Source organism: Brienomyrus brachyistius, chromosome 21, assembly GCF_023856365.1.
Source record: "Brienomyrus brachyistius isolate T26 chromosome 21, BBRACH_0.4, whole genome shotgun sequence".
NCBI classification, from domain to species: domain Eukaryota; kingdom Metazoa; phylum Chordata; class Actinopteri; order Osteoglossiformes; family Mormyridae; genus Brienomyrus; species Brienomyrus brachyistius.
In genome coordinates this window covers 3,742,780-3,768,087 of record NC_064553.1, presented here as the reverse complement: position 1 = coordinate 3,768,087, position 25,308 = coordinate 3,742,780, and the positions used below count along the sequence as shown (strand labels likewise).

The 25,308-nt window shown below is 45.4% G+C and overlaps 3 protein-coding genes across 3 annotated transcripts in view; 1 reads left to right on the top strand and 2 right to left on the bottom strand.

Moving 5' to 3' along the window:
- Positions 1–7,140, bottom strand: part of LOC125716443 (low-density lipoprotein receptor-related protein 8-like) — a 76,627-nt gene extending 69,487 nt beyond the window's left edge. The window contains exons 1-3 of the mRNA XM_048988728.1: positions 7,029–7,140; positions 4,100–4,247; positions 3,650–3,754 (exon numbers count right to left, since the gene is read on the bottom strand). Of these exons, the coding sequence (XP_048844685.1) occupies positions 3,650–3,717 (68 nt within the window). The 5' untranslated portion in view covers positions 3,718–3,754; positions 4,100–4,247; positions 7,029–7,140. The remainder of the gene's footprint in view (positions 1–3,649; positions 3,755–4,099; positions 4,248–7,028) is intronic.
- A 2,668-nt stretch (positions 7,141–9,808) lies between these two features.
- LOC125716456 (doublesex- and mab-3-related transcription factor B1-like) lies at positions 9,809–13,019 on the top strand. The gene is made up of 4 exons (XM_048988752.1): positions 9,809–10,370; positions 10,870–11,087; positions 12,143–12,260; positions 12,861–13,019. Exons 1-4 carry the CDS (start codon positions 9,938–9,940, stop codon positions 12,932–12,934), a joined length of 843 nt encoding a protein of 280 aa, XP_048844709.1. The 5' UTR covers positions 9,809–9,937; the 3' UTR covers positions 12,935–13,019.
- An 8,763-nt stretch (positions 13,020–21,782) lies between these two features.
- Positions 21,783–25,026, bottom strand: fem1a (fem-1 homolog a). The gene has a single exon (XM_048988737.1). It carries the CDS (start codon positions 24,884–24,886, stop codon positions 23,033–23,035), a length of 1,854 nt encoding a protein of 617 aa, XP_048844694.1. The 5' UTR covers positions 24,887–25,026; the 3' UTR covers positions 21,783–23,032.
- Positions 25,027–25,308: the final 282 nt, after the last annotated feature.

Here is a 25,308-nt window from a genome sequence, read left to right as displayed (position 1 = left end):
TGGTGATCGATCACCAGACCTCGGGTAGCAAAGCCGGCTCTCACAGGCTGCCGTCCTCAGTGCGTAAACGGGGTCAGCAGGGTTCAGTAGGGATGCTCTGGGTTATACGAGACGCACATCCGGCGATGATGTTTGTGTCCTTTGGGCTCTAGGGTGGAGGTGATGATAAATTGGCTGTGTGTGTAAGGTCTAAGTTGTGTTTAAAAGAAATAAATAAAAATGCCACTTGTTTGAATCCTGCTACCCTGTGTTTGGGAGCTCTGCACCACTACTGGCTAAAATATGCGAGTCCCCGTGTTTCCTAATCCAGGCCTCAGAGACCCACAGCCGGTCCGTGATTTTACTCCTTCCACCACGACAATAACACACTGCTAAGGGTCAACAATATGCTATCGAAGTGCTTAGACGGAGCAAAGCCGTGTACTGTCGGTGGATCACCGAAGTCCAGCTGGCAAACATCGTACAAGGTAGTTCTGAAACATGGGCTACCCCAAAAGTCAATTTTTCATGAGGGATCCTTATCAATTTAAGTAGATTAAGAACTTGACTACCTACGGACTTCTCCTCTGGTCACAAGACGGTGTTAAAAAAAAAGTATGGTTTGAAAATGAGTAGATACTAAAAAAAGGATATGACGTCAGTGAAATTAAATTCTTCCCTTGTATATTTCAATTTAATGCCCGATCTTGGCTGCGAGCAGGACAGAGGGGAAGCGGTGGCAGAGATCACTCCTCCTTCCCCTTGCACGTCTCAGGTGGGCTGCGAGTGCACCATGCTCACACGCCCACTCCACGGCTTCATTGCGGTTTCGGTGCCCAGTTTCACAATTACTTAGCATCAGACTGATTTTATTCGCCTGCTCAATGATCTGACTCCGGGCCCGAGAACCGGCACGGTCTATCAGGTACATTTGCAGGTTCTTAGCCTTGGCTGAAGTTCATGTTAAATGGAGTCACCACCTTTGGAAATGCTCCCAAATGCCCCCCCACCGAAAACAGAAACTGTGCTTTTATTAAGGGTCAACGTGTCAGGGTTTCTCTCATGCACGCTGAAGCAGGATGGCACTACAGAACGATCTACTTACAGATAGTTCTCATTAAATGGGAAGTTTTAAAGCCCAGGGCGTTGATGCAAGCGTCCCGGCAGGGAAAGATCTAAAGACGGGGGGAGCGGGTGTCACAGGACTGCCGGCACGGTTTTATAATTCAAAGACGGCCAGATCCAGTCCTAGATGCAGCCTACACCAGAAAGAGAATCTCTGAACAATGAACAATAACATCTGTACATGAACAATAACAGTGCATGCGGGCTTCCCACCAAAGCTATAAAAGATAAATAAAACAGTAAAACATAAGGACAAACAAGTAAAACTGGAAATAGATGCAGTGTCAAACTGAATGGTGAATTGAAATGCAGTAGTGTAATTGTGTATTCTTTAAGAAGCAGTAAACAATATAGATTTTTAAAAATTAATCACTTAACCTGAATTAATTTAAACGCCTTATATTAGGGCTAATTTTAGGTCACTTCGTATGAGCATCAGACGAGCGGGTCGATCTGAAACGAGGTAGTTGGGATAGAGAAGAGACTTGATGGTGTTTGTTGGCATGCAATTTATGATTTCGTGTCTCCAGAAATCAGAGGGGAGGTCACTCGAGTCGAGATGCTGGCAGTTATAGGGCACAAGGGAAGAAGCACTTTGGGAAACTGACTCGTGAAACTTGAGGCTCGACACGTGCAAGACAGCGAGTGCAGAGAAGCAACGACGGCTCAGCGGAGGGCCGGCGGGCCTTGGCAGAGGTAAAAGCCAGCTCAGTGGAAGCGAAAAGCCACACCCCCCACCAATAACACTGCTGGGCTCAGCTACAGAGGGCTACAGCGAAAAGCCACGCCCCCACCAATAACACTGCTGGGCTCAGCTACAGAGGGCTACAGCGAAAAGCCCAGACTACTGACACACAGAAAGGTGAGCCCCCCCATGCCATTCCAAACCTCAGGGCTGCAGATGTGACTATTCTGTTGCTCAGCCATCGAAAAACACTCGCTGAATGCAACGCGTTTCCTTGTGTGATGAGCCAGAAGGGCCGAAACATCACAGGTCGCCAAGATGCAGGAGTGAGGTCACTAAGGTCAAGGGTCAAACAGGGTGTTTCTCAATGTCAAGAATGCAAAGATCGTATTTGTGGTCTTGGCAAGAGTCTTGCTAACATGCACAGACTAATAATAATACCTATAAGGTCACCTGATCATCGTACCACAAGAAAGTTCACCTGCTGCAAATAGATCGCAGGGATGCTTTTCGCTCAATTTACTCCTCATCGAAAAACATTGTGTTACTGAATAATTACGGGGACTGTTTGGAGGAACTGATCAGTCAGAGCAAAAACTAAATCCAAAAGCAATTTACCAACAGGAAGATTAGAGCAACCTGCTTGACTGGGTTGTTCCAATCTTCTCTTCATAATGGCCAAGAAAAACTTTACTTGGGACTAGACGGTTTTGTGTGGAGGACTCAGCAAATAGACCAGAATAATTTGAATTCCAAGTCCCTTGAGAATTTGAAATAATTAGACTCTTTTTCTAAAAGGCTGTGGAAATTCCATTCCCACTTAATTGAGTCAACTAGCCTATTTTCCCGCCGTTTTCTCTCCATTAGAGAAGATTCCATCGCAGTCGCCCAGTGTTACCGGCAGCCCGGCAGACTATCATCTCTGCTGGCAAAAAATGGGACTGACAGAACACCACACGGATTCCAATACGGTTTCCGAGAGAGACCTTTCCATGCAGAAACGCCTCTCCTAGGCGCTTCCGGAAAGCATCCCAAAAACACCCAGAAATATATTCCAATAAGTAAACAGGCTGCTCAGCACTTCTCTTGTGGAAAAACTTACAACCTGCAACTTCCTGCTTTGAGATGCAGCTCTCACCTCTATAAGAAAATGTCACTGATGCTTCCTCCATGCGCATCACACTCACATATATTACAGTTCAATTCGGCATTAGTTTATTTTCTGCAAAAATCACAAGGTGTAAAATCCGTTCCAGCTGATTAAAAACCTGTCACTCTCTCTCGGCATCAGGTGATATTTCCACATAGACTCTCCAGACCTACTAAACTGTATGTGACCGATACTATTAGCTATAGCTAAGCCCCAGGGGGAGGATAATCCTACTCACTCGCTAAAAGGTGCTGTGTTACTCACTGTATATTTTTAGCACAGTCAGCCTAAGGCCCAGTATATGAAAATTAAACAGATTTCCTCTATCCCTGTGATATCGGGAAGGAACGCGTGTAAACAGTATCTACATATATTATGACTCCGAAGTGGTTTTAAGCAATTCTCAGGCCCCAAGTCAAACCATTTGAATTTCATATTGGTGCAACAAAAGCAGAGAGGAGACCGAGGAATGAGAGACAGGCCTGAGGCAACAGGCAGCGCGGCACCATCTCAGCTCCCAGCGTCGGCCCGGAAATCAAACCTCAGCATCTGCGGTCAACTTCGCGGTTAAGTCACGCCGCAGTCAGAAATTGAGGATCTTGACTGGCTGCTGCTCTGCACCCATGAGTTGAAAATGTGGTTGTGGGGGGGGGGGGGTGGGGGGGTCATCTCTGGTGTATGTAAATTATGCTCCAAAGGCGTGATCTTACCCTGTCGATAACACTGCTCCAGGTCCATCACATGCTGTTTGGCTTCTAACGGGGAGAATCGGAATCATAGGAGATCTAGAACTTTCAATAATAGACGTGGATCATCTGCAAAACCAGTGAAGTTCATAAGGCATTTTGTTATTTCAGTCATACATGACAAAGCCTGCAGAAAAGCACATTTACATGAGCGTTACATTTTACCATACGGGGCAACATATGGCTCTAGTAGGAAATGCATGTTTATTGCTTGATGATATTTAATATTAATATTGCTTTTATATAATTCTTATGAAAGACATATTTCCATGTATGATCTCTCCACGTTCAGTTGGTTTAGATATGATGAAAACTCATGTTATGCTCTCAGAACACAAAGTGAATGCGTGACCTGAAAAAGGACGTTTCCTTCTCGAAGTACGCCTTCCAGTTGTAAATGGCCGAGTTTCTCACCAGATTATGTTTGTCATCGACGAGAGTCTCATGGACGGTGCCAGCGGACCTGTGCTGTCGCATCCAGGCTGACATGACGGCAGAGAGGCCCTCAGCACGTGCGTCACCAGACACCGCGGTCGCACGTCCGGAACACGCCCTGGATCAGCTGCCTCAGCAAAAAAAAAAGGTGAACAATGAATGACCTCGCCGAGGATTCCAGCCGCGAAATCCAGGGCTGTACTGAATATGTTTGATAAAACCTGACGGCAGCTGTCTGCAAAAAGCCGTGTGAGGGTCCGAGACTCAATCCCTACGCTACGTTCTTCTCTTTCCTTCCCTGGCACTTTCATGATGGATTAAAGGAATGCGTGTGACTCGGCCCAACGAATGCAAAATAAAAATTCTATGCATTAGCAGACATGCAGGACTCTCCAAACCTCACCAAGAAAGGGGAGTTCAGGCCAAGACAGGCATTAAGAGGAAGAGCAATTCAAACATCTTGTAGCGAAACATTCAGTCCTAAATGACCCAGTGATTACTAGTACAGTTTTGGAAATGAGCAAGACAGGGGACCAATGCAGAAATAAAAAAAATTGTAAAATCTCTCAGGATGGCGCGGGTGCGAATCACCCCCCACCAATCCTATGCAAGGATGAGCGAAATGTTTTAGACTAAAGACAGAAGAGCCTCCTCTCGAACCTGGGACCCTGGGGGAGAGAGAGAGAATATGGGCGGCCTCCTTCTCTATGGACAGCTGCCCTTAAATCGCCCACATCAACCTTTACGCAAAACGGTGACTCAGGCAGGGAAATTGCATTCACGTCAAGCACAAATAAAAACTGCATCAGGTAACAGTAGTACAGGAGCGAGAAAAAAATAAATAAAATAAATCCAACGCCTGTAATTCTTTATGCCCGCTGGACTCGGCAGCCTCTGACCGTGATCAATGACCGCGGCGGAGCCGCGATGCAGCGGAGCGCATTTATCAGACCGCGTCAAACGCAACTCACGGCCGCGTGGCCGTCAGTGTCAAAGTCTCTCTACGAGCATCTCGCCGACAGTCTCCATGGATACAAAAACCTCTGACGTCCTTCACCTACTAAATACAAAACCCTAATGAAAAAAATATACTAATAACGCCGCTTAAAAACAGACGGATTCCCAGGAGGCATTGATGATGTCTGTTTGTGGGGCTGCATGTTCAGTCATGTTAAAATTACAAATCCTAAATTGTCCGCGGCATTTAAATTGAAACTAGTGACCCCTGGTATCGCCTGAGGGGAGGGCAGCCTCTTAAAGACCGATGAATTATTACCCAGTCAATCTGGCCCTCCACTGCCTATCATTAAAATGCAAGGGGCACCCTGGGTATGATCGCCAGACTTTGGGAGGAGCCCTGATGTCACCAGAAGCCTGCAGGCACGTGGGCGGACAGCTAAAAAGAAGGGGCCATTATCATTTTCAAAAGGCAGCTTTAGTCTGCACCGTGCCACTGCCTGCCGGACAGGTAGCCGGTAAGATTACCAGCCTGGCCCAGTTTCTGCGGACACGACCCGAGGGACCTGGATGATGGGGGAAGCGCGCAACCTTCAACACCCTGTGAAAAGGAACAGGCAAAATGCTCGGAGACGTTACACCACGTGCACAGCTCTGATCTCAGATACCTGCAGCTGGTTCAGACCCCCTCCACCCCTGTCTTTATTCACTGCTGGGATACAGGGCAGAACATCCCCCCCCGCCCCCACCCATGATACAGAGTCAGTCTCCCTGACCTCAAAAGGACTTTGAGACACACACACAAAAAAAATAAATAAATAAATAAAAAAAACGCATGTTTCTGTACTGGCCAGCGCTGGGCTCCATTTGCAGGTCGGCACACACCTGCAGTGTGATGGAGTGGTGCCACAGTCTAAGGGTCAGACCTTCATTTAACCCGTCCGCCGAAAGGCCCAGTTCCCCCGTGGAGCTCGGCTGTAGCGGCCTGCTGAAGCTTGCTACCGCCACCATGCGTGCTTCAGTGAAAACCCCTCGTCCACCGCGGGACAAACTCCCGCTTCACCATCCGCCACCGGGTCCATTGGACCAATCACTCAGGTCTGCAGATAAGCCCAGTGTTTTGTTCAGCTACCATGGTGTCTGGCTCTATTCCCTCGCCGGGTCAGTCCAGCATATTCTCCTCCCAGTGGCCAACAGAACAGCACCTCCCATAACCAGAAGCCAGTAGCACGGCAGTCCTCCTCAACCAGGAGCCAGCAACACAGCAGTTAACCTAACTAGGAGCCAGCAGTCCCCTTAACCAGCGCCAGCCACACAGTGGTAATCTAGTCACAAGCTATCCATGCTAAATTAGACATGTTTATGATCATTTCGAATCAGAGGGATCTCCTCACTCGCATCCTCAGGCCTCCGCAGGCCCAGAAAGTGGGGGTGGTCATGTGACCAGAAACCCGGCACCATCATTGGCTTATACTTTTTAAGCTGCCATGGTAGCAAGTGCATCAGATTGCAGGATGCTGCATAATGACAGCAGTCCTAAGAATTAATTAGCCGCCGATGCGGGGATGAGTGCAGGAGAAGCCAGGTTTCGCAAAAGTCATTTAAAACATCCTGCTGATTCTCTAGACACTAGACTAAGACACTGAAAGGACACCATCTAAACCTGCCAGGTTATTTCATGAAACCAACATGTGCTGTTGAAGAGCCCTGGTGGGAAAAGTGACCTTTTGAAACGGGAAGTCACCTGCCATATCTGCAGGCTATTGTATGGCTCCAAAATGTTCATGACTTAAGGAAATCATTGAGTCCCATACTAAATAGAGAATAGGATTTCCACCTTCAGCACACAAAGACAAAGCCCGATTTAATTACCCTCCAGAAAATGACAGAGACGACTTTTAACACTTAATGACTTAATGAATGATTTTTAACCTCTTCTGAGATTTCTTACCTTAATGAGCCTGAGTTCGCTGCTGACTGACCGTGAGGCTGCAAAAACATGCCGACCACAAGCTCCTCCCACAGACGGGCCCACCAATCAGGGGCTGGCTTAGGGTCACACTGCATGGGGGGGGCAATTAAGTCATCACATGTTCAATACCAGAATGAAGAGAAACAGAAACTCAGGTTGAAAACGATAAAGCGTCACAAACTCCATCTCCATTCTATAATTTATTGAAGAGGTGTCGTTATCGATTTACTCTGCATTCATTAGACAGCCCGTTGGAGGTACAAAAAAATCACATCACTTTGCCATGGTGAATTTCCAAACAGCATATCTGATTACAGGCCCCACAAGACAAACGCAGAGAAAATGCAGAACAGGAATTAAACACAAACTCATTGTTCAAAATTACATTGGAGACACACGTACGGGACCCCACGTTGCCAGATTCATTAATTCAAAACAGTTTAAATTAGTAATGCTCAATGAAAATGCTTGCGTTGACACACCAGGCACCAGTTTGGTCCTTTCAAGAAAGGCCAGGTTACGTGAATAATTTCATATCGTATCTTTAGCGTTGAATGGATTTTTCGGGTTGGGTGGGAAATTGTAATAAAATGCTTATAAGGCGTGGGAGAATGAGGCTCAATTAAACGAAACAAATGAAAGGCTACCTGTGAAGTCCAGTGCTGGAATAAGACCTGAATATTAACTGGCCATTTATGCAAAATAAAGGGCTAAAAACTATATTCAGTATATGCATTACGTTTTCCCTCTTAACGCACACTGGGTATTTTCCAGAGCGAGTAGATTTGCGTAATAAAACACAAGACACTCAAATTAAACTGAAAACCTTCAGGTTCCGACAAACTTGCAAAATGATTATGCATTAATAACAATAATAACCTCATCAGCCCATAACAGTTAAGAAAATTCCGGGCCGATACCGATAATTTTGAAAACACCGATACTAAATAAATTATTTATGCAATGCTTTGCAGTTACATTCTACAGTTTTTATAAATGTTACTCACTCTGATTTCGTGTTTAGACCGTCGTGCTACACAAGCTTGATCATTTTTTTCTGTTAACTTTGCATTCATCAATTGCACATCAATTAAAGCGTCTCCAGGATTTACATGACGCACCCGCGTTAAAAGTCCGTCAAGGAAATGTGTTTATTTGCGACTCGCCTGTTCCCAGCGCACAAAACGTTAACCACATATGTAAATGTAATGAAACATAACAAACAACAACGACAATAATAATAACTTTATTTAAGCCCCAAGTAGCATACTTTTTTGGGGTGGGGGGCATGCATGTTGGCACTCCCCTCCACCATAACCGCCCCTGTTACGGTAATATCCTGCATCATAACATTCGTAAAATTAGCTTCTGTGTCTGAAAGGCACAGCTAACATTCACTACTGTAGGTTCGCAAAATGGCCAAATGTCACGCGTAGGAGAGATGACCTTTAGGCTGCAAATCCGCAGCGATGCTCAGAGGGGGCAGCGATCCGTTATATCCGACAGTGTGGCCTCCTCCAGGCGAGATCTGCTCAGGTATCCTGCACTTCCAGGTATGCTTCCATTAACTGACCTGGTTATCAGCCCAGTATCCCAACACCGCAGTCCATGAAGACTGCCTTTTATTTTAATAACTTGCAATGTTACTGATCCCTTCATCTGATGCTTGAGTAGATTTAATGAAACATCAGTATCGGCCGCATTCTGCACGGATAACAATTCATCTCGCTTCCCGCACTGAGCCTCAATCACCGCAGTGCCAGTAGTACAGTGGTGGCACAAAATAATTGCATACACTTTAGGTATCAGTAAATAAACCTTACAATTGAAAAGACCATTTCATCCTATGATTTTTTTTCCATAATCTGCTTTTTTTGTTTGGATATCTTTTCATTAGATCATGCATTTTTAGAATAACCATACTGGATGGGTGTGGATGTGAGAATCAGCCAGGTGGAGAGAGGGAGCGGTACGTGCCTGCACATGCCTGTTGAGAAGATTTTAAATATGTCATAGACACCGACCACAATTCCAGGTCGTGCTTATCAGTAAGTTATGATCTAATAAAAAAAACTTCTTAAAAAATAACTCAACAATCGCTAATGATACCCGAGTACTTCCAATCATCATGCTTAACATTTTTAAACAAACACCGTAACCTGCAAGTCCTTAAATCCTGTCTACAGCAGTGAACTGAGGCGTCTCTTAATTCTTAATAAGCTCTTAATAAGCTTTTGCGCCAACGATTGATGAAAATCCCTCCCTTCCGAGTGCCTCATTCCGAATTGCACCGAGGGGACCCGATCACAGAAGACCCCCCCCCCCCAGCAAATTGTACTGGTCGAGCACGTTCCCTTCGAAAAGCCTCCGCGCGGTCCTATCTGACAGTCTGAGCCGACACCTGCAGCGCACCTCTGAAGACAGATTGTCCTTCTTTAACGATTTTTCTTTAATATTAGTCTTCTGATAATTTTAAGACAGCATGAATACAGTACACGCTTGGAGGCAACTGCATGCATTTAATCTGCAGTAAGTAAATATATCATTACAGGTTGCAAAAAAAAGATCAAAATATAATAACAAAGCCCAGGGACAGACATTTCATCAGCTTCCACTACCAACCCGGATTTTCTTTCTCAATTTTTTTATTTGACATTGACCGTCATGAAAAAAATACAATTTAATAGTTTTTTCAATTGGCCTGGGAACTTGGCTCTTTCTCAATTCCCACAGTCAAAATGTTTCAAGGTTAACATCACGTGACATTGCATCTACCCCACCCCAGTCTGTTAACTGTCATACCATTACCGATATTATCAATAGGATTTAAAGGGTTAAACATAAACGTTTTCATACTGTAATCAAAGTGAAGTAAATTTAAACAAAAAATGCCTAGATTGCCAAAAGACCCAAAGCAGCAGAGCTCTGGAAAAATCACCCGCAATCCGAAGTGTGCAAGATGCAGGAACCACGGTTTCATCGTGCAGCTCAAAGGGCACGCGGGGAAGTGCCAGTTTCACCACTGCGCCTGCTGGAAGTGCTCCCTCATCACGGAGAGGACCAAGATCATGGCTTTTCAGAGGCGCATCAAGAAAAGCCAAGTGGAGGAAGCGGAACCCGGGGAGCCGGCGAGCGCGCAGGCAGAGGATGTGCCCCAAGTCCCGCCGATGGCGAGTCACGGAAACGGGGCTGGACAAGTAGCACAACAGGCGCGGACCCCGGCGGGCGCTGCGGCGCAGGGAACCGGCTCAGGTGCCGAGGATCTGCACTGCTGGGCCTCCCAGTGGCACCCCAATAAAGACGGTGCCTTTATGAATAGAAGTAAGTTTGGAAAGAAATTGCATCGACCAAGGGTTAAATTATTAATCTGAATTTATGGAATTAAGTCAATTAATTATTCAACCAGTCAAATTAAACAGTTTTGCGGCACGGTGGTGCTGTGGTTGGCACTTCTGCCTGACACCGCTGCGACCAGGGTTGAGGTCTCCACTTGGGCTCCATTTGTGTGAATGTGCATGTTCCCCCCCTTGTCGTTGTGGTTTTTTCCATGCATTCCGGTTCACTGCCCCCCCCCCCCCCCGGTCCAATAACATGCCGAGGTTAATTGGAGTTACTAAATTGCCCGTAGGTGTGCATGGTTTACTGAATGGTGTGTGAGTGTTCCCTGTGATGGGCTGGCGTCCCATCCTGGGTTGTTCTTTGCCTTGCACCTGTAACTTCCAGGAATAGTTCCGGTCACCCGCGAACAGGACAAGTGGGCGCAGAAAATGGATGGCTGGATGATCTCGGATTACCTTTGTTTTTTTCTTTTATTTCCTAGCGCCTCGGTTCCCCTCCGATTACATCTTTGCGGAACTGACTCCGAGGGACCTGTACCCGGGCGATCTGCTCACCATGCCCATCCCCGTGAAGCTGTATCCCTACTACGGGACCCCCTACGCCTGCCAGACGCTAATGCTGAACATGCCCGGCGCCGGAGCAGACTCCGTCCCTGGGCTTCCCCACTTCCAGTCCGCGGGGGTGCCATATTCACCGGAGGTTATTATGCACTTTATCGTGACTTACTACTATTGAACAAAACACTAAAAACGCATAAACTGTTTAGTTGGGATTACACATTCCCCATTGCTCTAAATACAGATCTCACGTGGAACGATTTAAATCTGGTGTCTAATTGGCAAATTAAATAGAACAGAGGAATTTCACGCAGATTATATTTTATTATACCTCATTTATACAATTATGTAGAGGTGGAAAGTTCAGGTTAAAAAAAAATACAAATCCAGGTCATGTTTTTGTTTCAACCAACCAGTTCAGTTTAAAAAGTCACATTCACAGAGTACTGTTGGTTGGTTCAAACAAAATCCTGGTCTGGATTCGTACTCTCTGGTCCTGAACATTCCACCTCTACAGTTATGCACAATGTCATTTCAGCTACTTTTTGGAAATCAACTACCCCCTCCTCCAAACCCCCAAAGTTCAGTGGCCTGGGGGTTGGGAATCCCTGTATTAGTCTACATTGTATTACACTGATATTAATTTTTAAACAGATTAATCGCATATACAATCATACTGCAATACCACGAAAAAGATTTTAGCTTATATATTCACTATAGAAATGAGCATCCACTGCAATCTTTGCTCAAACTATTCTACTGCTGTTTTGAAGTTAACAACTAAAATGAACGCGAAGCAAGGAATAATAATGCGTTATTAATAACAGCCCTAGTTCGTGGGTTGGAATTTAACCACGCCCCCCGTCTAGGAAACAAAAAAAGCACGTTTTACTCGGCTGTCTCGGGTGACTAGCGGCACAACTTCCTGTTTCATCCCTGCTCAGTTATTTATTCTTACAGTCCTACAGCTTTGTTAGGTTATGTATTTAATTATTATATAATAATGTGGCATATTATTTGTTGCGATTATATTAAACGACAAGTATTTCCTTACTCGCATTATTTGCACATTTATTTTTGCCGTGGGGGCATTGCGACAGTCGTGATGCCGCCATATGGCCACGCGGAGGCTTTGACCGGCTTTGACCGGCTTCAGTCACTTCACATTCTGACGCTGCACTTCGCTTCTCTGCTTAGGAGTGTAGAGTCCCGCTGTTTCCCCCTCCCTTAATGCCCCACGTGGGCATTCAGCAGGAGCAGGCTGCGCAACACCTCCCCTTCACAGGACTCCTCAAGGACAGGGAGAAGAGGACGGGTAGGGCCACCGCTGAGACTGAACACACAAGTGTCCTTTAAATGAACCCAAAAAAATGTGGCCTGCTTTTAAAGTGACCTTCAGGAGTGACACACAAACCTCCTGACCATTTGGCCTCGGTGGTCATGACCTCTAGGATTTCAAAGGATGGTCTTTTATTTAAAGACTACCGATTACAAAGTATTTCTTGCATTACAATTGCAAACACACACCCTTTCCTTAAAATCATTTCTTTAAAACTAGGTATGAGAGTGTCCAGGCTGACAACCCCCCCCCCCCCCCCATTATATATTGCCTGTTTTAAAGTTTAACCACAAATAAAATAAATCCTTTAAAATCTGACTTTTACAAATAAATGGTATGGATATACATCGCTAAATGCTTTGATTAACTGCATATACGGCACGGGTAATTAAATATATTGATAACAGACTGGAATATATAGAATACTGATTAGTTTATATTAAACACACATTAAGCTAAAGTATGGCCTTATTCTCACGCTTGAGATTTCCACTGTACTAATCAGGGGTATTTTTCCCTGGGGTGAACAGGACATGGTAATATGGTGTAACTTCCATCATCTGTTTATGATTGCAGGCATGCATTCACATGAGAGTCAGGGACCGCGTGTGAATTCCATGGGAAGTGAGCCATCCACGGACAGCCTGTGAAGGTGGCTGAAATCCATGGCTGACTTGTTCTCTCTTAAAATTAGTTTTTTTGTGTTTTTTTTTTACTGTTCACATTCTGTTCGCAAGTCAGATAAGGAGCTGCTCCGCAGTGCTCTTTCAACACTGTAACATTTTGGTTGTGTGGTGTGTGATGTGTTTCTCGACGCTGATTAAAATTTAATACCAAATCGCATGTCCAGAGTCAAACCTCATTCCTGCTTTTTGTTTAGCTAAAGGCCGACCGCATTCCCTCTATAGCAGCCTGGCTCAGAATATCTCCTCATTGTCAAGAAAAGAAAGAGCATCTCTTCATTATTATCAACCTGTCGCCTTTGTGTTCAATCCACAGGGGAGATGGAGACGGTTAAACTAGGGTCAGCAAAGATTCAGTTATATTTAGTTTCTTAGTAGACATTTTTACCCAGAGAGATTTAAATTGTATCTATTTATAATGGGTATTTTACTAGAGCAATTAAAGTCGATCAAAGTTAGTCCTGCAAGGCCCCCCTGCTGGGATTTGACCAAGCAACCTTCAGGTTTTTAGTCCATAGTCTTAACCGCCATTGACCATGCTACCAAGTGGTAAAGCGTCTAAGGATTTCTCAGTGGAAAGCCACCGCGTGTCAAAGACCAGTTTGCAAAGTATGGGGGGTTGGAACGTAAGGAATTTACCACAGAGGCTTTTCTGTGCCAAATCTGACCCTGGAGAAGAAAAAGCATATTTCTGAAACATCTACATTTGGCCGGATACCAAAGAGCCCCCAGTCTGCAGCTGATGCAGAATCAATACTCTACGATAGCAGTCAGCATAAAGTGCGATGGCAACCTCCTCTAAATGAGGAAATGCCATTTTCAACGTTCATTATACATGTATTTATTCTGCCAACAATTACAGAAAAAAAATGTTTCAACTGGACAAATGCATACATTAAAAAAAACGTATTTAAAAATTAATTTCTCCGTTCCAAGTGCCCTGATCAATTTTCATATTGTCCTACAGAAATATAAAGATATTAATAACTAAAAAACTGGCTTCGTAATGAGAATTTAGTACAACTTCTCCAGCTGCAGAGAAAGTCATTTACTGTGAATTTCCAGGCTGGGGTTATTCATGTTTGATCTATAAATAATGGATTCTTTGCTTTTATGGGGTTTCACACACAGCTCACTGCCCGCGTTGGGCAGGAACCAAAGTACTTTTCACAGCGGGCGCTGTGTCACAAGTGGCACTGGACTGGGGCCGTGGACACGTAAACCACCTGAACGCCACAAGGAGTTCTTTATGCATGGCTGGCTCCAGCACACACACGCAAATGCACCAGGGCAACAGGCAGAGAAGGAAGGAGAGACCCTCACACATCGGTCACCCAGGCGTCTCACCACCAGGGGGAGTATGAACAGATATGGCTCGTCGAATCGACGTCCTCATCCAGCCATGACCCTCAAAACTCCCTGGTCCTTCATACCAACCTGCGTGTTTTTGTGTGTGTGAGTCTGTGTGCTTGGAGGGAGGGGGGGGGGGGCGGGACATCCCAAATGCGTGGCACGTTTTAAATTCTCCACAGATAAGGCGCAAAGACAAGAACCAGTAAGAAACCGTGAGGACTTCAGCACATACTAATCCATCTTGCATTCTCCCTAAACAAAACCATGAATTTGATTAAGCTCTGCATGCACTTCAGCACCGACAGCAACTTACAGTGACAAATGGGGGAAGAGCCGTACAGCCTGCTGCTGCGAATGGTAAACGTTTCACTGGAGTGTAATGTTTGTGTGACACGCTGAACTCCTGAAACTGGAGCGCTGAAGAAGAGCAGGTGGTTTGCGAAAAACGCAGCTCAGTTCTAACATACGCAATGCAGTTCCAGCTATAAGGAACAATGCGATTTGGGGTGTGCTTTCCATTAGAAATTACACCTATTAACAAGGCACATGGATCACTGTGAATGGAGCTAACGTTTGTATGTTTTAAATGTCAGGGTCAAAGTTCACAGCCTTTACAGCAGAACTACTCCACTGAGAGACTGTGGTTGTTTCCCCCACCCCCCCAAAAAAAATAAATAATAAATAAGCGGGTTGTATTTATTCAAAAAGATTCCTACAATAACTACACACAAATGCTGCTCATATTTCGAATTTTCAAACCAATTATTCCCCTCCGGAAAATGAAAAGCAAAAAACATTTACTATAACGTAGATGACATTTTCAAGGAAAACTGAGCGATCATATAATTAGCTGAGAAGGAAACAAGCAAGTGAAGCCATCAACCATGACCATGTATTAATACAAAAGGGGAAATCAAATCTGAGATATGAAGTGAGAACTGAAGTGAAAAAAATTAAAATCTGTAAATGACTAAACTGGACAGATGAACCAAAATACATAATAATCTATAGCAGAGACCCCAATGATTTCCTCCGAGGGTCGTATGCATCAGCAACACAAGGCCAAGGTCCGCTGCATCCAGATTATTAGACAACCTAGATTCAATCCAGTTTCGGTCCAGTGTCAGCCAGTTGGTGACCACTGCTTTTATGAATGGGTTCAAAACTCATTATACTAAAGCATATTCAACATGCCAAGTTAATAAATAGTAAGGCAGGCTGAACAGGCATCATCCACATTCAATAAAATCGGGGCTTCTTATCCGTAACCCGGCTTCACCCATTTTTTGGGTGCGATTCACATTCCGCTTTACCTGCAGCCACAGGGCAGCTAACAAACCGGCCCTGACTTCAGCAATTAGCACCTAGCCTCTCTGTTCTCCGTGTTTAAAGATCGCCGTAGTCATCAGCTGACATTCAGAGCATTCTTCAAATGAATGGGCATGATCTTTAGGAGAAAGGACCATTTAATGAGAGCAAAACTGAATTAAAACGCTCATGAGCAGAGGCTTCTTCGCGACTGGCATGAATTTTTAACACGAGCTGCTGCCCCCTACAGGTACAGTCGCAGCATTTCGATTCACAATATACAGTAACATTGAAACATAACTTAATACGACCAGTCTGTCTATATAATATTGCATTCACAATCGCTGAGGGGTAAAATTATGGAGGTACTGGTTTGCGGCAAATGCTTCCCATGCAATAAAGGAATTTACTTGAAAAGCATAAAGCAGAGGGTTTCACCGAATTGGAGTTTGACGGACCTATAGTGTTTCAACGCACGTGGGTGTTATTTTAAAATGGTATAAAGTTAGCAAATAATACACATGGAGGATAAACTTGTCTACTTCATAACCACAAACAGACCACTTAACGTAACAGACACATCCAGCTGATATATTAATAGCACGACGTTTTTCCTTTCATTCAGTTAAAAAGTCTAGCAGGCGAAGTTAAGGGATCGATAAGTCGTCGACGGCATGCATCTCTCTGCAGCCTTCATAACGGACTCTCAGTTGCCCACAACAGATTGATTATCTCATTCAAAACAATTAAATGCATAACAAAACATCCAGCATCCGTATAAAAAAACCAGCTAAACAACACCATCAAGGGAACTTTGATTTTATAAAAGCCCTAAGTTGAAACCAGTGGCTAATTAAGGCTTCGTTATATAATCATGCATCAAAAGATGAAAAATTCCAAGCTCCATATCCTCGGAGCAGAAAAGCGTAAATAAAAGATTAAACCAGACAGAGTAAACCAGGCGAGCTGATAGTATAAGACCGCAGCCTAAAATAGAAAGCACAATCGATCAAATTAACCACGCAATGCTGTGCATCAGGACACACGGGAGTCGGCTTTCCTGTATTTTACACGCATCAAGCTAGAGAGGGGAAACACAGAACAGCACACAGGACCCCCAGGGCCCCCGGAACGTCAGGGAGCCCGAAACGAGTTAATCCGCGGCTCGTTCCTCACAGAGCGACGTCATTTGGAAATTCAGAAGCGTCACTGATGGCGTCACGTTAGAATATGTTGTTGGCAAGATCAAGTCTCTTTAGGGACTCAATTTGGGAAGCACCCTCAGGCGTGCAGTCATCGTTTAAGCCACTTTTATAAAGAAGACAGTATTGCGTATTTAGGGTAGAAAAACTGATTCAGAGCCACACCCGAGGACATGAATTATCATTCACAACATACGTCCTGCAGAGTTTTATCGGCTTTTACGATGCATTTTAATGAACCAAGATCTCGAACAGTTTATCTGTGTACTGAATCACATTTTGGGCCTAATACAAAACAGTGGCAGTTAAACAGATGTCAAAAAAAGCTTTTTGAATTGTATGTATAAGATGCTTTAAATATTCTATATAAAATACCTGAATTTTAAAAGACTAGAAATAGACTCAATAAGTACTCCGTTCAAATGCATTTTTAGTTTAGTTAGGCCTACTTTTCCTTCGTTGCAATCACCGCTCCCTCCACGACCAACCATACACCCAAGTGCTAGGTCGTACATGCATCTCATTTTATTTCACAATGTTTTTCTTGTATGAAGAGCCTGGAGTTTTGCAGCAGCGTGTCATCGGTTTTGAACAACGCGAAGAGCATAAAAAAAATCACAAAATAAATTCGGTAGCGCCGTGTAGATAATCCAAAACAATGAATCACCAGAGCGCATGTCTAACATACACTACAGGTTAAGCTTTCGGGTTCCCCTTCGCCGTGTGTCCGAGGGGGTGGAAAAGTGAATAAAAGTGATGTAATGCCAGACTTTATGAATTAAAATGAGGTTCAGAGTACACACAGAGAAAACAACCGTACAGCACCACCGTGATGGGAACTTGCCTTGCGTGTCAGTAGCACAGTAGTGACTGGGGAAATAGGTCCAAGTCATTACTGCAACATGGTCTTGGTTGTACTTCATGTTTTATAATAGCCTAACGGTTCAGTGTGACTCTTTATATTGGGTAAAAACTTTTTACCTGCAAGGTGCAACAGGACACGAAAAAAGCTGTACATGGACCATTGCACTGGAATGCCAATTAAATGTGACTCGGATAAATACACTTTTGCGTAACTCGTTAAGCTGAACCTTTGAGAAAACATAAAGAAAAAGCGTATCTGACATTTAACATTGGCCGCTTACTTAAGCGCCGCGCTGGCTCTGCTGTCCGACGTGTCACAGTAACGCCCTCTGCTGGTCCGCTTTGGTCCGCATTTCTGTCTACCAGAACTTACCGAACAGCTATAAAACATGTGGGAATAGTGTGCTATTCAACACATTGTTCTACATTATGATGCATATTATTTCATGGAACGGCTTTGTTTTGTGGTTTATTGCCCAGCACATCATTTACCGCATCCGGCAAAAAAACCGAACACTCTAGGCATTTAATACGACATTCAATGGGAAGTCGTGCTAAAGTACTGGAGCATGCTTAAGGAAATCAAATCAGACATTCAAATCACACAAATGGTTCATTTTTTTCATAAATAGACAGATTCATAAGGAATGGCTCCTCCCCTAATGGACGGTCACGAGTCCGCCTCTGTCTCGTGAACATGGACATGTGTTATGTTTAATGATCTTGTTCTTCCAACACACAGCTAGCCAGCATCATTGTTCTTCAGCCGAACGTGCTTTGCACCTGTTGGTTGTGGCAACTACATAAATTACAATAGTGGAGCGCGTGTAATCACGAAATCTGAAGTGTCGCTATTCTTCAAGTCGACGAGGAGACCTTCAGAAAAATGAAGATTAGTTACTATTATATATAGCGGATTATACTTAATACAAAACCGCCATTTCATTATTCATTAATGGCACAAAAGCACCATAATCATTAATATACTTCATCCGTGTAAATTCTTCCTTGTTCTTCTTGGACGGAAGATTTAATAGCTTAATTTGATTCCTAAATTCAAACAATATACCACATGCTAACCACTACTTAGCATGCTAAGTGGCTGCCGAATTACTTCAGGAGTATATATTGCTGCACGCATTCCAGGGAAGTGGCGCTATGGTTTTTTTTTCATTTGTTAATGACGTAATTCCTTTAGACTGCCTTCAACTTCATACTGATTGAATAGCAAAGAAGAAAACACAAGGAAAGACAAGGCATTTAATCAACCCAGTGTTAAACATCGATCAAAGAACAGATTTGTTCCTACTGATGGCGATGGTTTCATGACTACTTTGATCTATAAATATGAGACACTACAGCATTGACGTAATTTTGGCATTGTAGGTCTGGTGGCAGGAAGTAAACAGTCAGGAAAACATGTTTTTCTACAATTCCTATAATTCAACTCTGTTCTCTTCTTTTTCAAGTGTATTATAACCTTCTAACTAAATCATATCCAGAATGGCTGGCGCTACCTTATGAAAAAAGCATTAGCAATACCTCCCTGGACACAGAAGACCTCATCTCTTCGGCTTAAAGGAAAAACTCATGAGAAGAGAGGAGTCTCTTTGAAACCCACAGGGGGTGGGATTATCACGAGCTGCCAATCTCAGACAGGCCTATAGATTACTCTGTGGGGTCTCATTGGGTTAAACCAGGCAGTGATTGACAATGCATAGTAATCCCGCCCACCAGGAGTTTCGAAGCCTGATTTTACCTCTGACCTGGAAAAAGCAGCAACTTCTGCAGTAAACAGTAAAAAATAATTCTGCCAAGGTAATCTATGTTTGAGGGGTTTAGATAAGAGAATATACATTTCCCATGGGAATCACTAACAATATACATTCATAAAACTGTAATATTTAATATTTAGGGTTGTTAATTCTTTAAAAACATACCGTAAAGTAAATATGAATACAGGTCCAACAAGGTCCTTACTCCTTAACAACTGCACAACGTGTCCCTGTCACTGAGTAAATAATAAATCGTGCGAAACCACAATTAAGAATTTCTACTGATAACGGTGTACTTGCATTTTACATTCAAACAGCATACAAAAACATTGGTAGCATATTTACCGCATGTTACTGATTCAACAATGAGGTGAAATCACGCGTCTACGGATAATTTTGTAGCTCGTCCTTATATTTCAAATTTAGTGGCATTTATTCATAACGGCAGGCAGGTAATTAAGTAACATATGCTTTTGTTGCGTTATCACGATTGAATCGGTTTCTGGGATCTATCAACATGACATTTGTCGGCTGTTTTGTTCATTAGCATGTCGCTGGGGCTGAATAATCGGCGACTGAAGCGATGTGTTTCATTCAGAGCCTGTGAAGGAATCATGACATCTCCTCAGATAAACCTGGAACTACGTTCAAATGGATAATTGCTCTTAGTACCTGACATAATCAGATTTCTCCGCGATCATTAAGACAATCATATATATACTCACTTTGCTTTAGCTTCAATTTGACTGTTCACGCAAACCACCTTGACCAGTGTTAAATTAGTGTAAAGGTCTTAACAGCTGGCACTTTTAGAGAATTACTGTCATTGGGTAACTTCTGGTTTTTGGTAGGTTCCACATTCAAAGTTTTTGGGGTTTTTTGGTTCAATTTTATGTTATCGGTAAAACACGCAACCACATTTTGAGACAAATGCTGGCGATCAAAGGAACGAGAAGCAGACAGGCCACAGAGAAACCACGGTGCTGATTGCCAATTAAACTTGTGACCTGCCAACGTGTCCGACATGGAGGCGCGTCACTGGCTAAGATGTTACTGCAGGATTCGCCAGTTTGGCTGATGGAGTCACATAGACACATGGCGATTGGCCTTAATGCCCGGTGTTATGCCAAAAAGGGGCAAAAAAAAAAAAAGTCCTGGACGGAAGTGGTCAAAATTCCAGCGCCTCCAGCTGTGATGATCAGGGTGTTGTGTTCGCGGTCGCTAATGTGTCCGTATTTACGCATCTGAACTATAATTAGGACACAGAAGAGGCGCCTGTGTGCTCCCAGGGCAGTTTACTCGGGGTGTCGGCGGCCAACTTTCTTTTTTTAAACATGAACGCAACGTGTTACCCGGCGAATCGGAGGCTGCGCTGCAGAGGTGTAGATTAAAGCCATGCTTGTGTTTTTCTATCGGTTTAGCTCCTCCTGCATGTTTGTTCAGAAGACGCGAGAGGACGGGGAGTCCAATTCCGCTGCCCATCCGCTTGGGCAGCCTCCTGGACTGGAACTCTTCACTTTCATTACTCCTTTTCCATGTCTATAAAAAGGGCGTGAGCAGCCCAGGCGCTATGAATAACAGCAGTTGTCAGGCTGGCGGCCCCTTCATCACACCGTGCCATTACAGCCCTGTCCTGAACAGTGACGCAGCCAGAAAATGATTCCTTTGGCAGTGGGGAGACAGGAGAAGCTGATGAAGGAAGACTAAGGTCATAAAGCTGTCCAGAAATACGCGTTATAATAAATTTCAGCCAGCAATGGCAGAGGAGGCAGTAAATGACAAAATTCCTCCCCCCCACCTCACTGATCCCATCAGAGACACCGCTGATCCCCAGTCAGCTACAGAAAGTGGCTGTACTGTTGACACAGCCATTCATATTAGCCACTGGTTCTTCTAAGTAATTGGCTGATGGCTCCAGACGTCAAGAAGTTACTTCCTCCTGGACCTCAGGTGGAACAATCACCCACACCTGACCCAGGCTAGCGGCCCCAGCTTCTGCCCTGCTCCATGTGCTGCATTACTGTTCATGGAGAAATATTACACCTTAGTTTCTAAAATTACCCTCTTTAGAAGCGTTACGGTAAACTCAGCCGATTATCAAAGAAAAATTAGGTTTTCCTCATCAGCCTTTGATTCCGGAGACCCTCCTCCCTGTTGAATGCTACCCTTGGCGACCTTTCGTCAACTCTCATTATGTCTGACATGTGTTGTTCGGTTTCCAAGGTGATGTTCCCGTGCGCTGGCTTTAAACGGAACAAGGCGTCCGGATTCCCGCTGTCCTCATGCATTTGCATTGACAACACAAACACGTCACTGGATTCTGAATTTTATTCAGGCACCTCAAATGTATTTTTTGACCATAAGGTGTTAAACGGTAATCAGTCTGTTAAACAGGTAACTCTGAGTTAGAGTGCATGGTCTGGATGCAAAATAAAGTACTACTATTTTTCAAAGTGCTTTAAATAAGGTTGATTTAAACAACGGGGAAAAAAACATCTTAAAATGCATAAAAATAAGACTAAAAGGCAAATATAGTACATTATCCAATTTTGCAATCCATCAGCAAATGGATATAATAGACAGTCCCTGTTCAATAGAAGTGTACATTCCTATAAATGCTGACACTGAAGTAAACTTTTACAGACTCCTTAAATTACTGCCGTCATCTGAGGCTTTCAATACCAGTTTCATCCAGTTCCTTGTAATTATCCTTGTAGAAGGCTATCCCAGTTAAGATTAAAGAAATCCTCCACTTTAATCAAATCAAATACTGTAAGATCGTGTCTCTCGCCACTGTCCAGATGCTGGTTTACCTGTACGGCTTGGGCAGGGTCGCCCAAACTCATTCCGGGATGTTTCGAGTAGAAGACCCATGTCAAGGGTGGAAGGGTTCCTGATGTTCCGAGAAGGAGCCTGAGCCAGCTATCCTTGGAGCCAAGCGACCAGGCCACTCAGAGGGTCTGAAATAGTCGACGCCCAGAGAGAGGACACACCCAGCGGCAATTTGGCACTGTATTCTGTTCTCCTCTCGTTCCGAGATTCATCAATTAAAGGGTAGCCGATGGCCAGAGAGCTCATCTGATTTACCCCATGGAAGCTGATGGACCAACTTGGTACAGGAGCGATAGTGAACAAACGAACCCTCCACTCCGAATACCATATCGCATGCGTTTATCAAAGTGCACAATTCCCCAAGGGCCACTCCCCTGCTGCCCCACCCCTATTTACTACCTGTCACTACCTGCAAATCAAGCTGCCCCATCTGGTGCAGGATAGATGGGACAGGGTCATGAACAACAGAAAGCAAGAGAAGAAGGTACCGCAGCAGCTTAAATCAAATCAGAAGTATTGACCCACCTGCTAAGAGCAAAAAACCCAACCTGATGCGTCAAGGTTTCTGCTTTAAAATCTCTTTTAAAAAAAGTCTACAAAGAAAGGAAACCAATGAGGGTCGGTTTGTCATCTTTGATTAGTGGGGTTATTGCTTTGATTTGGTCTAAGCCTGGGGGGGGGATGGCAGAGCGAGAATGGGAGAGATGGAAGTTTAGGTATGGGGTAGAGGGTCAGTGCAGCTCGATGAAGGCCTCCATCTCTTCGGAGATGAGCCCCTTGTACGGCAGTCTGTGCCTCTCGATGGCTCGGGCCGCTAGGCACTGCAGGGTGACGTAGTTGAGGGGGTGCAGCGCGTGCCGGCCGGCGCTGCGCTCATCCAGCAGCTCGTAGGCAGCCTTGCGCTCTGCGTTGGTGGCGTCAAAGTGGGCGCCAGCCCGCACCAGCACGCTCATGATCTCCGGGCAGCCGTTAGCAGCTGCCACATGCAGTGGCGTGTTGTTGTCGCAGTCCCGCGAGTCCACGTCCGCTCCACACTCCAGCAGCAGGCTGGCCACCGGCAGTGACGGGAAGCGGCCCACCGGGTAGCGGCCCACCGCTGTGGTCTCCTTGTCGACAGCCATGTGCAACGGGCTGTAGCCGTTTCGGGCCCGGGGGTTGAGCTTCAGGAGTCGGTAGACGGTCTGCTTCTTGTGGTGCTCTTGCTCGGCTGTGCAGTCCAGCTTCTCCAGCAGGTAGATGAGGTGCAGGATGATAGCTAGTGCCTTGGTGAACTGGGGCGCCTCAGGGGCTCCGTCACGCTGCGCCACCGCCCGCTCCACCTCGCGCACGCTCTTGCTCAGCACACCCATCAGGTCGTGGAAGGTGACCCGCGTGGACAGGGTGCCCTTGGCACGGTCCTGGAGCACGAAGGAGAAAAGCTCGGCAAAGGACAGGAAGCTGCTGGCCGTCATGGGGCTCAATGGGTCCAAGTTGCTCTGCTGCATGTCCAGCGCGTACTTCCATAAACTGATGCAGCGCTCGAAGTTACCAGAGTCGGCGTAGACGGCACCGCGATACCGGATATAGTAAGAGGTGTCTGGGTGTGAGGGGCCCAGGATACGTTCGCGAACCAGCAGGGCTTGCATGCGCATCTCATCAGGGTCAGTTATGAGCGCCTCCAGATCCTCCAGGCTGTTCACCTCCCGAGCGCAGTCATACGCAGGCACCAGGGGCCCCTGCGGTGGCTTGAGCAGGGCCCCAACACGGTCGCCCGGCTGTCGCAGCTCCATGGCGCGGCGCCAGTAGCGCATGGCACCCAGCAGGTCTCGCTTCTTGTCCACGAAGGTGGCGCCCAGCAGCTCAAGGGCGTCAACGCGCTCCTCCCTGGTGGAGCGTGGCTGGTGCACCAGGTACTCCACGATATTGGTGTGACCCGTCACACTGGCGGCCAGCAGCGGAGTCATGCCATAACCATCACGCTCCATGCGTGCGTTGCATTTCAGCAGCATCTTCATGATGTCCAGACTTCCAGACTCCGCACAGTCGTGCAGCGCAGTGTTGCCCTTTACACTCTTGCGGTTGACGTCCGCACCTCGCTCCAGCAGGAACTTGGCGATCTCCTTGTGGCCCTTGTAGCAGGAGATCATCAGGCAAGTGTGGCCATGCCGGTTAGCCACCTCCATATCGGCGCGGTGTTCCACCAGGTAGCGGACGATCTCTAGGTGGCCATCGAAACAGGCTGCACGCAGCGGTGTGGAGTTAGTCAGCGTGGTGTTGTTTACCGATGCGCCGTGCTTCAGCAGCGTTCGCACCACGGGCAGGTGACCCGCGGCCGAAGCCGCCCACAAAGGGGGCGCTCCCTCAATCGTTTCGCCATCAAAGTTAACGGAGCCGCCGAGCTCCACATTAGCCTTACAGTGCTCGAGGAGGTATTCCACCACCTCTAGGTGACCGTACCGGGAAGCGATGAGGAGCGGGGTGCCTCCCTGCGTCTTCTCCTCCGCAAGCGCTTCCAACTCCTCCGGACTTTTGTTGCTCAGCAACTTCTGTATAAGTTTCAGCTTCCCATCTCTAGCCGCGTTAAAAACCGCAGTTTTAACATCCATTTTACTTGCGCCCCGCTCTTCCCTTAGCCATTTAACCTTATAATAAATACTAAACGGCAGTCTGTTTCAACTTAAAAACAAAACCTTGTCCGTATTCCTACCTCTCCCTTGCATTTTTCAGCCATTTTAAGGCTACAGTTAAAATGGCGACTTTGCGGTTTGACAGTTCTCTGTTTACTTTATACGCTAGGCATCACGAATATTGTAGTCTTTTTGAAACTAACGCGCCTTAGAGATAAGTAACATTGGGTTTTGCTATAACGACATTTCCCAGAAAGCTTTCCTCTGCATGCCACCGGAAACACTGTTGGAGTGTACTGGGAAATGGTGTCTGCCTAATTGAGCGTGCAGTCAATCCAACTGATTGTTTTCCCAATTAAACTACATATCCCGTTACACATGGCGCGGTGTTATATCTGGCG

Excerpts from the sequence above, each read along its gene's own strand:
- LOC125716456 (XM_048988752.1), top strand. The coding sequence starts at position 9,938 with ATGCCTAGATTGCCAAAAGACCCAAAGCAGCAGAGCTCTGGAAAAATC. Across the intron at positions 10,371-10,869 it reads CGGTGCCTTTATGAATAGAA|CGCCTCGGTTCCCCTCCGAT; the intron begins GTAAGTTTGGAA and ends TTTATTTCCTAG. Across the intron at positions 11,088-12,142 it reads GGGTGCCATATTCACCGGAG|GAGTGTAGAGTCCCGCTGTT; the intron begins GTTATTATGCAC and ends TTCTCTGCTTAG.
- fem1a (XM_048988737.1), bottom strand. The coding sequence starts at position 24,886 with ATGGATGTTAAAACTGCGGTTTTTAACGCGGCTAGAGATGGGAAGCTG.